This window comes from Panthera tigris, chromosome B4 (assembly GCF_018350195.1).
Source record: "Panthera tigris isolate Pti1 chromosome B4, P.tigris_Pti1_mat1.1, whole genome shotgun sequence".
Lineage (NCBI taxonomy): Eukaryota > Metazoa > Chordata > Mammalia > Carnivora > Felidae > Panthera > Panthera tigris.
In genome coordinates, this window is record NC_056666.1 from 134,795,392 (window position 1) to 134,812,076 (window position 16,685).

Consider the following 16,685-nt stretch of genomic DNA (forward strand, 5'->3'; position numbering starts at 1 on the left):
CTTTCTTTCTTTCTTTCTTTCTTTCTTTCTTTCTTTCTTTCTTTCTTTCTTTTTCTTTCTTTTTGAGTTTATTTATCTTGAGAGAGACAGAGACAGTGTGAGAAGGGGAGGGGCAGAGAGAGGGAGAGAGAAAATCCCAAGCAGGCTCCACACCGTCAGCATGGAGCCTGATGCAGGGCTCGAACTCAGGAAACTGTGAGATCATGACCTGAGCAGAAACCAAGAGTTGGACTGTTAGCCGACCGAGCCACTCAGGCGCCCCTAGAATGCAAGATTTCACAATGGCCCTTCCTACACAGTCTTTCTCAAGAACCCCTGGAGGATGGGCTCAGCACAAACATGGGTGGAACCAACTAGGAAATGAGGAGCCAGCCAGCAGAAGGGGTCTAGGGCATCCCCGAGGTGGTGGCGAAGAGAGACCCGGAATGATGTGTGCCCCACGCCTACGAGGGCTGCCATCACCAAGACCCTAGCAGTGGCTCTGCTGCCTCCTTGGGAACAGAATCCCCAGTGAGCCCGGCCCAGATTCTTGTCTGCACTTGGCCGATCTGGATCACAGGGTGGTGAGACCCTCTTGTCCCCTCCATTCCCTGCTGCCTGGCTCAGCTGCCTGTTCCCCCCTCTCAGAAGTGTGCACCCCTACTCCTGAGAGCTGAATACAGGTCCGGTGAGCTCACAAGCAACGAGGCAGAAAAGCCCAAGCCTCTGCCCATTTCCTGTGAAATGCCCATGTCGCAGCCACAGACGTGCCGGCAGGGGAGCCTCACCCCCAACCTTACCCTCTGCCCCTTCAGGGGCTCTTGCCAATGTTTGTCAGAGGCCCGATCCAGTCTTCCCTTCCTAGGGGTCTTCCTCTGGTCTGACCGTCATGCCCACTCTCTCCAGCCAGTTTTGTGCTGCCCCGCTGTTCAAAGCTAATCAATAGAGTGCTCAGGGAGTCATAGCTGGGTGGTATTAACAGAACTCTAAAGGAAAGCACGGCCATGTTTAACACAGAGGTGATCTTGGGGTGGCAGGGAGGAATCAGAATACCAGGAGGCCCCTGGGGTGCTGGCAATCTTCTATTCCTTGACCTGGGGAGTGGACACTCAGGTGCCTTTTTATTTTTATTTTAAAGTGTACACAGCATTTTATATATATTTCTGTTTGTAGGGAACACTTCACAATTAAGTAAAAACACTGTAGGCAAACGTTTGCTAGCGGAGAAAGAGGCTCCTGGTTTATTGTAAGGGGAAGGAAGAAAAATTATAAAACCATTTACAGTGTGAAGGCATTCTTGTAAAGGAATGTGTGACGCCCTTAGAAAAGGGCGTGGACAGGGGCGCCTGGGTGGCTTGGTCGGTTAAGCGTCCGACTTCGGCTCAGGTCATGATCTCACGGTCCGTGAGTTCGAGCCCCGCATCGGGCTCTGTGCTGACGGCTCAGAGCCTGGAGCCTGTTTCAGATTCTGTGTCTCCCTCTCTCTCTGCCCCTCCCCTGTTCATGCTCTGTCTCTCTCTGTCTCAAAAATAAGTAAACGTTAAAAAAAAAAATTAATTAAAAAAAAAAGAAAAGGGCGTGGACAAAGTCACTCACTGAAGTATGGGCAGTGTTTTGCTCTCGGCGATGGGTGAGTAGGTGGCTTTATGTTTTCCTCTGTGTTTTCCAATTCCTTTACAATAAATGTGGATTTCTCATGGAATAAAGTAAACTCGTAAATAACATATAAGGAAATACTGTGCCTGAATCGCGGTTGGAATTGGGAAGCTGAGTGACACATCGGTTAAGAGTGCAGATCCTGGGGGCGCCTGGGTGGGAGTCGTGACTCCATCGCTCTGGCGCTGTGTGACCTCGGGATGTTCCCTCCCCTCTCTGAGCCTGTGAGGGTGTTTTCCATGCCTCCTTCCTGGATCGACTGAGGCCAAAGGTTGGGTTTGGTTGTGTTGTATCCTCCAAGGTTCAGCCCAGCGCTGGGCACCTTGCAGGGCTCAAGATACAGGCCAAATGCCCGGGAGAAGCTCCAAGCTCGGTGCCGTGGAGTTCAGAGGTCACCGCCCACTTAGAATGGGGGTGGCGCAGAGCTGGGGTTCTGGAAGAGCTTGCTGGCGCAACACTGGAGAGCAGTCAGACTCGGACACGAAGAGGTGTCCAGTAGGGGGTGAGGGGTGCTTTGGCAGGGACACAGAGGAGGGAAAGGGTGGGGTAGTCGGCTTGACCCCATTTTGACAGGGCCTCCGGTGCCAGTTTGGACTGGATCCTAAGCAGCGGGAGGGTCCTCAGCAGAGGAGGGCAGTGGAAGGGACCAGAGGGGAGCTGGGGGCCAGCTAGAGGCTGCGGCTGCTGCTCAGAGGAGGGACAGGGACAGTGGCCCAGGCTCAAGTGGGGTCTGTGGGGCTGGGCAGGAGCGAGGCGGAAGTGATGGGAGGTTTCCAGGCACACTGGGTGCGGCATCGCTATCTGCACGAAGACCTGCAGTGTGAGCCCCTCAGGCAGCGGCTGGCCCCTCCAAACTGCATGGTCACATCTGTGAAAGGTGTGTGCACTTCACACAAACCTTGTGTGTTTGTTCTCAGTCCCTCCCTTTGGCCCTGGCAAGCAGCAGACATGTGGGGGCAGAAGTCTCTTGAGCCTTGAGCCCCATGTGTAGTAGGGGTGAGGCTGGAGGGAAGCTGCATTGTCTCCTCCCCACGAGTCTTCCGGGGGAGGTGAGCGGGCCACTTGGCCAAGCCACAGGCACCTCCTTACAGGAAGTGGGTGAGGGCTGCCTGGCAGCTTGCTGGTAGGTGTGCCCAGACCGATTTCATCAAGGACAGCAGTCACAGGACCAGCTGCCACAATACTTTGAGGGACCCAGGAAAATGTTTTAATTTCTTTTATTTTAATAAACTAATCAGTTAACTTAATTAACGAATTAAAATATTTTACTTTTTAATGTAAGCTCTACACCCCACATGGGGCTCGAACCTACAACCCTGAGGTCGAGACTCACATGCTCCACTGACCGAGCCACCCAGGCACCCCACCTTTTTTTTTTTAAGTAGGCTCCCCCTGCCCAATGTGGGGCTCAAACTCACGACCCTGAGGTCAAGAGTTGCATGCTCTACCGGCCAAGTCAGCCAGGAACCCCTTGTTTTAATTTCTTTTAAAATCAGAAGAAAAAGAAACAACGTAGCCTGGATTATACTTGTCTTTTTATCAAAGCAATCAAAGGAGGAAGGGGCTGCAAAGGCCCAAATCATTTGTGCTGCAGCCGGGAGGCTCCAAGCTACTGTGGTTGGGGAGAAGGAGCTATAGTTCATGTTGGTCCCCCGAGGACCAATTTGGGCAACTTTGGCTTCTGCAGGCTGAGGGTCCCTCGGCCCAAGGACAGACTCTTGGCTTCAGTAATAAAGCAGCACCTGTAGATGAGGAGGTGAGGGGTCCAAGGCCCGGGGCTGGACATGCTGGGCCCATCAGGGTGACTGACAAACTGGAGGTCACCTCTGGGCCGTGATGGTTGCAGTCTCCCCTCACTGAGTGCCAAGCGTCTGCAGGGCTCCCTGCCCACATTGCTCTGTGGCATCCTCATTAGTCCCGAGCTGTCGTGCCCATTTTACAGATGAGGAGATGGAGGCGGAGAGAACCAGTCACAAAGCGGCTGAGCCAGGACTAAGAGTCCAGCCTGCCTCGTGCCCGGGGCACCAGTTTAAGGAACTGGGGTACTCTTCCGGGGATGGGGAGCCAGGGCTACTGTATAGGGGTGTTCGGGGCTTTGGTATCAGGGGGCGTAATTCCCCTCCCTGAGGTCGGGCCCTGTTGCCCCATTTTATAAACGGGAAAGGTGAGGCTCAAGAAGAGAAGCGACCTGTCAGCCGGCGCAGCCGGGAAGGTCGCCACGGGGAGGACTGGGGCTGACGGAGCCTCGGGCGCAGAGGCGGAGGCGGAGGCGGAGGCGTGCCTCGCTGGCGGGAAGGAGGCAAAGAGTGAGCTCTCCGGCGGCTTCCAGCCAAGCGGGGCGGAGCCGGGGCGGGGCGGGACCGGGGCGGGGCCTCGCGGCCGGGGCGGGGCGGGCCGGGGCCCTGGGCCGCCGCCTCCCGCCGCGCAGTGCCTTCCCGGAGCGCGTCCCCGCGGCTGGTGAGTGGGGCCCGGGCGCCGAGGGGGCAGCGGGCGGGGCGGCCCAGCGCAGGTGCGACACCCGACGGCGCCCGGCCGCCTGCGCGGGGGCCGGGGGCGAAGTGAGGCGGGAGGAGGCGGGCGGGAGCGGCGGGGCGGGGATCCCAGGGGCGGCCGTGCGGCAGCGCTAGGGGCTCGGCCGCCGGGTCAGCGGGCAGGGCGGCCCGGGCCCTGACCTCCGCGGTCGGGGCTGCCGTACGGCGGGGTTCCGGTGGGCGAGCGGGAGACGGAGGGGGAACTAGGGCAGCCTCGCCGGGGCCCGGCCCTCCTCGCCCCGCCCCGGCCCTCTTCGCCCCGCCCCCGCCCCGCCCCTCCTCTCCGCGCCCCTTCCCTCCCCTCCCCGCCGCTCGGGTCTGGAGGGAAGCGCAGCCCCCGGAGGGACCGGACGCTCCCGGCTCCCGCCCATTCCGCAGATGTGGAAGCAGGGGTGGGGATGGGAGGAGGGCGAGAGTGGCTGAGCGGGATACCGTGAGGACCACAAAATGCCCGAGAGACCTCAGGCTGCTGATCAACTTGAGACACTCCATTTCTAGGGGAGGAAACCCAGGCCAGATTGGGAGGTTACTTGCACACAACCGGTTAAGACCCCAGAGGGCCTTAGAACTGGGTCCCGAGATTCCCAGTTCGGTTCTCAGGTGCGCTGTAGCCTGGACAGAGGTCTGGTGTGGGCAGAACATCGCCTAGGACCTGCCTGTCCCCTGGCCCTCCTGCAAAGGAGCTCAGAGCCTGGGTGGTGGTGGTGGGGGGGCCTCCCGCTGTGAACACACTGCCAGTTCTGGGGTCCACCCTGCTGGCCTGGCCCGGCCTGCGAGCCTCTCTGGCTGGCCTGCTAGTGCCCGATGGTACCTGGTGCCGGCCGCCAGCTCTAAGATGGATGGCAGAAGGGGCTGGGCTTGGGCCTGCCCTAGGGGCCATGGCCTGGGGCTGTTCCAAAAGGGTCACGGGGCTAGCAGAGGGTCAGAGGAGGCTGTGCACAAGAAGGGTGCCAGGGTGCCTGGCACACAGCAGGCTGTTGACCGAAAGGCCTAGCTGGAGGAATGTGGGCCTGGAGCCTCTTCCTCTGCGGGCAGAAGTGGGGAGCCTCTGTGGGGGATGCGGGACAGCAGTGGCCGATGCCTCCTTCATGGAGCAAGGGTGTTTGTCCACTTGCCTGGAAGGGAACCGGGGAGCAAGGGGTGGGGGGGTAGCAAGCCTCTTGGTGGAGCAGGGGGTAGGCTGCCTCTTTCCGTTTCTAGAAGGCTGCTCAGCACACCCAAAGGGAGTCTCTGAGGGAATCCTTTCAACTGAGGGAAACTGAGGCTCACCCAGGGGCCCTTGTCCAGGGTCACACAGTGACAGCGGTGGAGCCAGGGTTTGAACCAGTGTGGTTCAAAGCCTTGCTTCCTCCACCAGGCTCGAGAGGCTACTTTCTCTGCCTGCTGTGTGTGTGTGTGTGTGTGTGTGTGTGTGTGTGTGTGTGTGCGCGCGCGCACCAGGCACACATTTGTGCCTGGCAGTGACGGAATAACAGCTGGCTGGATCTGCCAGAAGCCGCTGACAGTGGGTTCCTTGGGGTGGGGTGGGGGCTTGGGCTCAAAGGGAGGGAGCCTTCTTTTTACTATATACACTTTTGCCTTTTCAGTATTTTATTTTCAAATCTGTTTCTCTCTCTTTTTTTCAAAGTTTATTTTGAGAGAGAGGGAGGGAGGGTGGGAGAGAGGGGGGCAGAGGGAGAGGGAGAGAATCCCAAACAGGTTCCACGTCCATGGAGCCCCACGCCGGGCTTGATCCCGAGACCCTGGGATTATGACCTGAACCAAAACCAAGAGTCAGATGCTTAACCCATTGAGCCACCCAGGTGCCCCTATTTTTACTTTTTTTTTTTTTAAACTTATTTCTGATTATGCAAGCCATGCCTGAATATGCTCTTTGTGTTTAAAAAAGTAATCATCTGCCCCATAAAGCAAATACCCCCTTGTCACTCCCAGCCCCACCCCATCCCAGACCTCCCAGGTCACCAGCTGGATGGGGATCCTTCCTGACCTGTTGTCTCTTATGCTGGGTACTTTCATAATGAAGAAGATTCACAAAGGTTATGAATGAGGAGGATTCGCTGTGAGTCATTTAAAAGTAGAAAGGATCGGGGCACCTCGGTGGCTCAGTCGGTTGAGCATCCGACTTCGGCTCAGGTCATGATCGCGCGGTCTGTGAGTTCGAGCCCCGCATTGGGCTCTGTGCTGATGGCTCGGAGCCTGGAGCCTGCTTCGGATTCTGTGTCTCCCTCTCTCTCCGCCCCTCCCCCATTCATGCTCTCTCTCTCTCTCCCTCTCTCTCTCTCTCTGTCAAAAATAAAATAAACATTAAAAAAAAAAGTAGAAAGGATCTTCTGTGTCTCCTTCTCTCTCTGCCCCTCCCCTGTTCGCACTCTGTCTCTCTCTGTCTCTCTCAAAAATAAATAAACATTAAACAAAAATTAAAAAAAAAAAAAGTAGAAAGGAGCTTTAAAACAAGTCCCTGGACAGCGGTGGCTTGAGTGAGAGATAAGGCCGAGGAGAGCTGGGCACAGCTGGGGAGGCGAGGGTGGGAATCAGAGAGACAAAACTCTTTTTTTTTTTTTCCTGGGGAGCAGTTTCTGCCACCCCCAGGGAACAGGAGGATCCCCTGAGACTCACTAGCTCAGCCCACACTTCACAGATAGGGACATAGAGGTTTGGGACGTGAGATCTTAGGGCCAGAAATGGGTCTGGAGTCTCTTGGCCAGGAGCGAGGCATCTTAAGGACAGGTCCTGACTCCCACCCTGAGGGGAAAAGAAGGATTCAGATCCTATAAGTGCCGCCCGCCCCTGGGCCAAGGTGGGGTCTGATGCCCTGTGGGGGCTGGGACATTGGTGCTGGGGCTGAAGAGAGTGAGCCTGTTGACCCTGACAGAATCTTCTGACACTGGGCAGAGGGTGGGACCGCTGAGGCCAGCAGACTCCCACCTCAGGGGTGGGGGTGCTTTGGGCCTCAGAGTCACACAGATCTGGAAAATTCTGCGACTCCCTGTGCCTCAGTTTCCTCATCCGGACGGTGGGAATAGTAACGTCCACCACGGAGGCTGGGAGGGTGTGGCTCAGGGTCCCCGGAAGAGAAGCAGCTGGTCGCCTCCCCTGCAGCCACTGTGACGAATTAAGTAATGACCAGCAGCATGGGCCTGGCCCACAGCTTGCCATCCACCAAGCACCACCCATGATGCTCATTCCCCAGAGGCCTAGAACCTTCTCCTGACCCCAGGTCCTGAGCCCTCTGTGTTGGAAGTCCTCCTCTGGGAGTGGCCCCTGGCCGTCTGTGAAGCATCTTGCCCCATTTAGCGCCCTGTGCCTGACTGGCTGATGTTTTCTCAGCCTTGGGTCTATGCCACGGGGCTGTTTCTTCCCCCGGAGGAAATGGGGTGAGTGGCCCCAACACTGGCAGCACAGCGCCTCGCTCATCTGGTCCTCGCTTGGGCCTCCCCATGACCCCATGAAGCCGGCCGGGCAGGTTTTCCACGCAGCTGATCAGCCCTCGAGCCCTTTCCCAGCCTTGGGTGCTCCCTCACCTTCCCCAGCCCTCCCTGGGACCCCATCCCAGAGCACACCTCTCTCAGGCCAGCCCAGCCCAGCCCAGCCGAGCGTGACTCAGCCTGGTGGGTCCCCCCCCCCCCCCCCATCGGGTGATTCAATGGCTGAGCAGTCCCCGAGAGGCCACAGGAAGCTCCCTGCCTGGGCTCTCTGCGTGGGAGGCATCTGGCCTTTCTGTGTTCGACCTTCAGGGCGGGCAGACTCTCAGATCCCCTAGGCCCAGTGAAGCATAACCACAGCCAGGCTCTGGAAGACGCAGCCGGGGGTGGGGCAGGAACACGGACTCAGACCCTACTCTGTCCCTGAGGCCTTAGGGAAGCCACCGCCCTCTGGTGGCCCTTGGTTTGTCCTGTACCCAGGGACCGGGTTGGTGGGGTGTAGGGCCCCCTGGCCCTGTGAGAGAGTCCTGTGTGGGATTTCCTGGGCACGGGCTGGGTGCTGTGGCAGGGTGACACGGGCGCCCCTGCCCACAGCACCTTGGGGAGGAGTATGGACCCACGCGGCAGTGTGAGCACGCCTCAGAAACATCACGGTCAGCGAAAGAAGCCAGGCCCCAAAGGCCCCGTGGTGTATGATGCCATTTACATGAAATGTCCAGAAAAGGTAAATCCACAGAGACAGAGGGCTGGTTACCAGGGGCCGGGGGAGGGAGGACCAAGGAGTGTACAGGGGTTCATTGAGGGTGATGAAAACGTTTTAGAACTTGGTGTGGATGGTGATTACACGACATTGGGAGGGTAATACTGTCACCGAATTGTGCGCTTTAAGGGGTTAATTTGACGTTATGCAGATTTCACCTCGATTAAGAAAAAAAAGTAGGAGAGAAAAAAAAAAAAAAAAGACAAAACCCGGGACCGGAGCCACTGACAGTCTCAGAGCAGGAGTCTTGTGGTGGAAATGGAGGCTCGGAGGCTCTTGGTGGCACTTGCAGTGGGGTCTGGGGCCCGGGCTCAGGGCCTGATGCAGTGACAGATGCCGAGCGTAATAAGCAAGGGACAGTGCAAGCTGTTATCCAAACCAGGATACTTCTTTTTTAACGGTCTGCTTGGAACCAACTTGGGACTTGTAGAAAAGTTATAAAAGTCGTACCGAGAGTCCCCACGTAGCCTCCACCCAGCTGGGAAGTCACTGTGGTGTGGCGCTCGCGACCATAGACCCCCAGTCACCCTGAGGAGACTTGAAGTCTGACATTCAATGCCTGACCCCCAGCCCCTCCCCTCAGTGTCCGGGCCTCAGTTTCCCTGCCGGCATGTGAGGATCAGGACGGTGTGAAGGCCTCCCACCTGCTCAGCCATGTCCCAGTCTGGGGGAGACCTAGGGCACAACCTGTGGCACAACCACAGCTCCTGCTGTTGCCAAATGCTGTCACTTTACTGTGGATCCAGCATATTTGTTAGGCAGGCTGGGCTGTGTCCCCATTGCATAGATGAGAAAGCAGCTGAGGAGGCCCGAGCCCGTCACATGTGTCACCAGGTCACATGCTGGTGAGCCCAGCGGGACGGCTGGGTCCCAGGGCTCTGCGTCCAGAGTTCCACATCCACCTGGCAGGAGCACAGGGCCAGGGGTCCTGTCGGTTGTGGTGAGATAGACCCTCAGGCTCACCTGTTCTGTGCTCTCTGGAAACCAGAGGGCAGCGCAGGAGGGCGGGGGAGGGAGGAATCAGTCAGTCCCCAGATGGCAGAGCTGGAATCTGCTAGCACTCTCTCGATTGTTCCCTTTAAAATGATCTTCATTATAGACGTTTTGGAAAACAATAAAGACGGAATGAACGTAGCGTTGTAAATCCCACTGCCAAGGGCAGCCCATAGAATCCTCGGCTGCCCGCTTGCAGAGGGGTCCCCGGCCGACGCCTGTCCTGCTCTGTGCCTCCGGTCTTCCGCTGGCAGATGGGATGAGATGTCATCGTTCCCCGCAGGGCAAGGATTGAAGGGTGGTGGGTGGTCAGTCGTTCCCCAGCAATGTTAGCTTTGTGATTATGACGGTTCCTAACATCTTCGTGAATCTGTTACAGGTTTTATTTTTGTGTTTTATTAGTTTTTTAAGTTTATTTATTTATTTTGAAGAGGAGAGATCACAAGCAGGGGAGGGGCAGAGAGAGAGGGAGAGAGAATCCCAAGCAGGCTCTAGGCTGTCAGCATAGAGCCCGATGCGGGGCTTGAACCCACCGACCATGAGATCATGACCCGAGCTGAACTCAAGAGTCGGGCGCTTAACCGACTGAGGCACCCAGGCACCCCAAATCCGTTACAGTTTTTTAAAAAAATTTTGATGTTTATTCTTGAAAACAAAATTTTAAAAAATGTTTATTTTTGAGAGAGAGAGAGAGAGAGACAGAACATGGGCAGGCAAGGGGCAGAGAGGGAGACACAGAATCTGAAGCAGGCTCTAGGCTCTGAGCTGTCAGCACAGAGACTGATGCGGGGCTCGAACTCAGGAGATCATGACCTGAGCTGAAGTCAGATGCTTAACCAACTGAGCTACCCAGGCGCCCCTGTTACAGTTTTTAAAATGCTTATTTGTGTTATTTATTTATTTTTAATTGGGATCATTCTGTAGTCAATTTTATATTCTTTCCTCACTTATGTGGAGAACAATTTTCACGTTATGAGAGTCGTCAACAGCTGGCTTTGGGGGTTGACCAGGCCCTGATGGCTCCCCATTGCCTCCAGAGCGAGCACACCCCCCCTTCCCTGCACCTGCTCCCCCACAGCCCGACCCCCTCAGCCCATGCCCATCATTCTCTTCACCCTGACCGCTCCCGCCCCCGTGTCCCTGTGCAGGAAGGGCGCACTGTGCCGCCAAGACCTTCTTTTCTTTGAGCCCGGGTCAGGGGTGCCCTTTCTGACTGAGGTCTGTGTGCCTCTCTGGGACCCCCACTCCGTCTACCCTGGGCCCCAGCCCCCGCCCCAGGAGGCCGTGCTACAGGTTTGCTGAGCTGAATCTGGGTGGGTGGCTTCTTATCTCCTGCATACAAGCACCCCCAGATTCTCCAGTTAGGATCAGGCTCTGTCAGCGGGAGCCCAGCCTCCTCATTTTATGGTGGGGAAACTGAGGCCCAGTCAGGGTGCTCACAGGCTTAGAGTCCCACAGCAGGTGCGGTCAGAGCTGGCCTGAGATGCCCCCAGCTGGGGGTCCCCCTTGCTGTCACTCTGGATTCTCAGCCCCAGTGAGCAATTCAGTCTGCTGAGAGCCTCACTGGCTGCTGGGCGCCTAGTAGGTTCTCCGAGACCTCAGGGCTGCGCGGCAAGGGGGCGTAGCTGTTGAGCACAATGTACAAGCCTGATGACTGGGTCCCCAGCCCTTGAGGTGGCAGCATCCAGGCCTGGCGCAGGGGGCCTTCCTTGCCCTGAGCCCTGCCAGCCTCTCAGGGCCGCCGAGGGGACCTCACCAGCCTTGAACTCTTGCTAACTCCTGTTCTTTCCCACCCACCTCCTCAATGAGCCTGGGCGTCATGGAGGGAGCAGCTTTTGGACTGGGCAGAGCCTGGCCCCAGAGTGCTGTGTGACTGCTTTCCCTCTCTGGCAGGCAGGGCAGGGATGGTGATTTTAGGGTGGGCCTGAAGGTTGGTGGTAAAATACTCCCCTACTGAGCTTGGCCTTGGTAGGCAGTGTTGATATCCCATTCTACAGAGGGGGATACTGAGGCCCAGAGGGCTGAAGTGATTTGCCTGAGGTCACAGTGAGTCAGTGGAGAGCCAGGGTTTGAGCCACGCTCTGTGTGATCCCAGCTACTGAATGAATGAATGAGTGATGAGAGAATGAATGAATGAGAAGTACTAGAACATAAAGTAGAGGGTGTGGACTGATGCAGGCTTCCTAGGGCACCGAGCTGTCAACTGGCCTGGGGAGGAAGGGTTGGGAAAACTTCTTGGTGGAGGAGACACGAACTGGTCTTGAATCCAACTTGACAGGAGCCCCAAGGTCAAGGGTGAGGGTAAGAGAGAGGACAGGGCCCTGGCCGCTGAGGCAAGAGCTGAGGTTGGGGCCACCTGTGGGGGCAGGGGTGACCCCAGGCTCCCGCCAGTCAGGGCAGCCTTCTGGGTCGGGGGGCAGGAGTTTGGGTGGAAATGCATTCGTTGGAGCCAGTGCACTCGGCTGGCAGGGGCTGCCTGTGTGAAGCTGGCCCCTCCCCGCCCAGTGCTTGGGGAGGCCTCGCCCCAGTTCTGGAGTGCTGCCCCGCCCCTCACCCCACCCCTCACCCCCACCCCTGTCTTCTCTTTCAGAACTTTCCAGAACAGCAGCCGCAGCAGCAATGGCCCCGCCTTGGGTGCCCGCGGTGGGCTTCACTCTGGTGCCCAGCCTGGGGGGCTTCCTGGGCTCGTACTATGTCCGCGGGGAGGGCCTCCGCTGGTATGCCGGCCTGCAGAAGCCCTCCTGGCACCCGCCCCGCTGGACGCTGGGCCCCATCTGGGGCACCCTGTACTCGGCCATGGGGTAGGTGGGCGGGGCCGTCCTCCCCCTTCCGAGGCTGAGGCTCGAGTTTAGAGCTTCCCCACGTGCTCCTGGAGCCGCAGGCACCGTTTCCTGGCCCGGTTTGCCAAGCGAGGGTGGAGGCAGCTTCGGGACCGTTGCTCCAACAACTGAACTTTCTCCTCCAAGGCCTCCCGGGAGGGGCGGGCCGGATGGCGCAGCCTCACGCTGGCACCCTGGCTGTTTTCGCAACTCCGGGGAGTGGGGGTGGGGGGGGGGGCGGAGAGCCTGGCTCAGTGTGTCAAGTCCAGACCTGGGCGGCTTCCAGGACCCACAGCGGCAGCAACAGGAACGGCAATTCTCGCAGCTACCATTTGTCGAGCACCTGCTCCGTGCGAGGCCGGGTCTGGGTTAATTTGCAAGGCCACCCATTTGACAAGGGGTCTGGAGAAGACACACAGCTAGCAAGTAGGGACCCTGCAGGAAACCCTGTGGCGAGACGGCGGCAGCTGGGCGGGTGAGGGCACCCTCCTGGTGGCTCTAATGGGAACTGCAACCGGCCGCTGCGGCCTGCTTCCTGCCCTGGAATGTTCGTTGCTTCCCTGCATCCTGAGTCTATGCCAGCCCAGGGTGGGGCTGCAGATGCCAGGCGCCCGGGGAGCAGGTGGCACAAACCAGGCTGGATGCCCCCCGGGGTTCTGATGGGACTGAGACACCCACAAGTCCGCACAACCCGGGTGTCACGTGGGCATCACCCCCAGAGTCCCAGGCCCTGCCCAGTCAGGCTCCCAGCTCTTCCTGTGTCCTGCTTTCTCCTCCCCGATCCTGGCCCAGGCATCACTATGTCTACCTCATCTTGCTTCAGTCTCCAGGCCTCCCCCTTCTTCTTGGCCTTCCTCCTCCAATGAGATCCTGATAAAGCACAAATGTGACCCTGGTCTCTCTGTCGTGGGACCCTGCGGAGGCTCCCTGTGACCCTGATGAGGTCGAATCTCTCACGGAGTAAAGACTTCGGGCTCTGGCCCTGGCCACCCGGATTCAAATCCTGACTTTACCTGCTGGTTGCCTGCTAAGGGGTCTTAAGAGAGTCACTTCACCGCTTTGTGCCTGAGTTTCCTCACCTGTAAAAGGCGGGTGATGACGCTGCCCACCTTCATTTATCACGAAGATAAAACAAGTTAATGCTCGGAAAGTGCCAGGGCAGTGCCTGCGTGTGTGGGAGCTGGAGGACGTCACCTGTGCCTGTGCCGGTCCCATCCCCGGCTGGGCCAGGAGCCTCTTTCTCACTTGTGTGCCTCACGTGCCTTGCTCTTCAGAGCCTGATGATAATGATGGCAGATATTTATTGAGTGTTGCATGTGCCAGGCGCTGACCCAAGCACGGCCAGTGTGTTAACTCACATCCCGACAGCAATCCTGTAGCGAGAATGAAGGCCCAGAGAAGTCAAGCAACTTCCCTGAGGTCACAAGGCAGTCAGCGGCAGAGCGTGCCTGAGCCGTCACTGTGTCGCCCCATAGGTGAGCTTTTGGGTCTCTTCCCTGCTGGTGCCCTGACCCGTGGCCTCTGTTTCAGGTATGGCTCCTACATGGTCTGGAAAGAGCTGGGGGGCTTCTCGGAGGAGGCTGTGGTTCCCCTGGGGCTCTATGCCGGGCAGCTGGCCTTGAACTGGGCGTGGCCTCCCCTCTTCTTTGGCACCCGACAAATGGGTTGGGTAAGTGTGGCCTTGGCCAGTCCTCTTGGTCCCTGGAGATGGCCTGTGGAGGAGTGGCCTTTCCGTGGGGGACATGGGGCATCACATCCTAGATGGAGTGAGCGTCTCGCGACGGGGGCGGCTCATGGTCAGGATCTCTCAGAAGCTCAGGGGGCCGGCAGCCCTCCACGGCTGCTCCTCCTTCAGTGAAGGGAGCACTGCGGACTCCTGATGGAACCAGATGGGCTTGCGGGCTTGGTTGGGGGGCCATTGTATGCTGAACACAGCGCACCTGGTGATGTGCTTCCCTCACCCAGCAGGGATCGTTCCCATTTTACAGATGGGAAACGGAGGCACACGACGAGGGAGGGGCTTGGCTGGGTCGCTGAGGGGTGGGATGGAGGAGTGTTCCCTCGATCGCCGCCTGTAAGCGGCCAGCTGGGACGCACGTCTCGTGGCTACGTGAGCCTCAGGCCTCCCTGACCCCTCTGCCCGTGTCTCTGCAGGCCCTGGTGGACCTCCTGCTGACGGGTGGGCTGGCAGGAGCCACGGCCGTGGCCTGGCGTGGGGTGAGCCCACCGGCCGCCCGCCTGCTCTACCCGTACCTGGCCTGGCTGGCCTTTGCGGCCGCGCTCAACTATTGCGTGTGGCGGGACAACCAGGGCCGGCGCGGCGGCCGGAGGCTCGTCGAGTGAAAGCGCGCCTCGTCCGAGGACTGTGGCTGCCCGCCGGTCAGGTGGTGCCCGTGGTGGTGGCCCTTCTACTTCCGTGGCCACCGGGCCTGTAGGCGTGCCCGGGTCTCAGCCCCGGGGGCTCACCGCCCGCTTCGGAAGTGCTCTAGGCCAAGCTCCTGCCCCAGAAACAGCGTCCTGTGCTTTCTGCCCCTGCTCCAAGCAAGCTCTCAGAACGTGGAAGGTCATAAGGCAAATAAAGTTTTTAACCTCCTGGCAGTGGCCCTCTTACTTGGGCAGGGGCTGCTGGCTGCGGGTGGGGGCGGGAGGGACTCATCCTCCTGCGGGATCTGTCCAGGCTGCACCATCCAGACGGGGCTGGACCAGGTCAGTGCTCACCCACGCTCCTCGCGCCTCCCCCCAGGCTCTCTGAGAGGCGGGGTGTCTTGCCTGGCCCAGAGCAGCCTGGGTTCAACCCGGAGCCCACACTGGCTATGCCGCGGCTTGGCTGGCGTCCGGCAGGCTGGGACCTCGGTCCTACCCACTCTCTAAGCCCCCGGGAAGCTCAGCCTGGGGCGTGGGCCCACAGTTGGCCTGGGCCAGCACCTCGGCACCCTCAGCTGGCCTCGGCCGGGATGGGGCTGGGCCTAGAGCTGGGGACACCGCCTGACCTGCCCCTTGGGTGGTGGGACTCGTGCTGGCCTCACCCCACCAGAAGCAGCCTCACAAACACCAAATCGGCAGGAGGGCGTGTCAGAGGCAGTAAGGCCCGTGTCCCGGCTGTTGGGAGTCGGTGAGGTTGGCGCGCCCCCTCCCCCCCCCCCCCCCCCACAGGCAGTCTCCCCCTGGGGCGGTCCCTCTGCTCCGGCTACGAGCTCCCACATTCCGGGTGCGTCCTGCCTCTGCCGCTCGGCCGCCTGGCGCCCGTGACCTGCCGTGCCTTTTGTTGCCTGGTTTTGCTTGTCGATTACCCAAATTGGCAAAACTTTGGTGTTTCGCTCGGTCATCTCGGGAGGCCGGATGCTTCGCGGCCCGTCTCCCCTTGTTCTATCCCCACTTTACGATGTCAGGAAAGCTCGGGGAGAGCCAGCTGACTGCATTGTTCTGAGAGAAGGGGCGGCTGTCTTCCGGGGCCATCGCCCTGCTGCTTACCCTCAGCTCCGGCGGATTTTGGAGCCCAACAGACGATGCTCTGCAGGAACGCGGCAGCCTGGCAGCCGGGAGCACCTTGGCCAGCTCCCCACGCTGTTGTTCTGATGCTCGTGAGAGCAGAGGGGTCAGATGGAGGACTCTTTGAGCATCCTCATTATTTCCGAAGTTCTCCAAGAAGGTCAGGGGGCCCCCGGATGTGTCACAGCCACCCCTGCGCCTGCCAGATGTCCTGCACTGAGCTTTTTTTTTTTTTGTACTTAGCACTTAACTGCACCCGAGACTTCTGCCATCTTCCGTGATGCTGGTGCAGGTGATTTTTTGCCCCTTCCATTCACTTGTGGGTCCGTTCATCCCTAGCAATATCCCACACACTTCCTACTGGCCACATACCACGCACGGCCACAAAAATGCCTGACGAAACGGACGAGAGGCAGATGCACTTTGCCATTTTGTTTGCTGGCTTTCTTGTGATGCTTCCCCCCTCCTCGCACCCCCTTCTTCATACACAGCGTTCTCTTCCTTTCTGAGCTGTGGTCATCCACTAGGAACGTCAGGGTGCTGGCAGTTTCCACGTTGGTTTAACAGGAAAACCCACACCTCATGGATGGGTCACGTCCTTCTGGGCTGTGCTCTTTGCTGGAGCTACTTCGTGCCGTTGAAATCTTAAATCTGGGCGTTTGTCTCCTTCTGCAGCTGACTGGCCATAAAGGACACAAGGCCATTCCCGCAGCCCAGGAGGGCTCGGCCGACCGTCCGCAGGGGCACAGCAGTGACTGTGGGTGTGAGCTGAGCACTTTAACGTGTGGTCGGCCACCCTGAACCCCGCAAGTGGAAGCCTCGTCTCTGGTGCTAAGAGGTTCTCCTACATTGGCGCCTCTCCAGGAGAGCGCCACCGAGTCCGGGGGTGTCGCTGTGGCCACGGAACATCACGGAGGGTCTTTCTAGATGTCACTATGAGCATCTTAAGCTTCACCTTTCGGATTTGTGTGGCTCTGTGGAACATTGGTACAACTGATACCGTGGCTGTGGCTCCCCGGTCAACTCCAGATGTCCT

General features: G+C 58.7%; 1 protein-coding gene across 1 annotated transcript; it reads left to right on the top strand.

The window, feature by feature from the left end:
- The first annotated feature begins 4,024 nt into the window (after nucleotides 1-4,024).
- Nucleotides 4,025-14,755, top strand: TSPO (translocator protein). Its single transcript, XM_042993462.1, has 4 exons — nucleotides 4,025-4,092; nucleotides 11,932-12,142; nucleotides 13,691-13,829; nucleotides 14,315-14,755. Exons 2-4 carry the CDS (start codon nucleotides 11,961-11,963, stop codon nucleotides 14,501-14,503), a joined length of 510 nt encoding a protein of 169 aa, XP_042849396.1. The 5' UTR covers nucleotides 4,025-4,092; nucleotides 11,932-11,960; the 3' UTR covers nucleotides 14,504-14,755.
- The last annotated feature ends 1,930 nt before the right edge of the window (nucleotides 14,756-16,685 follow it).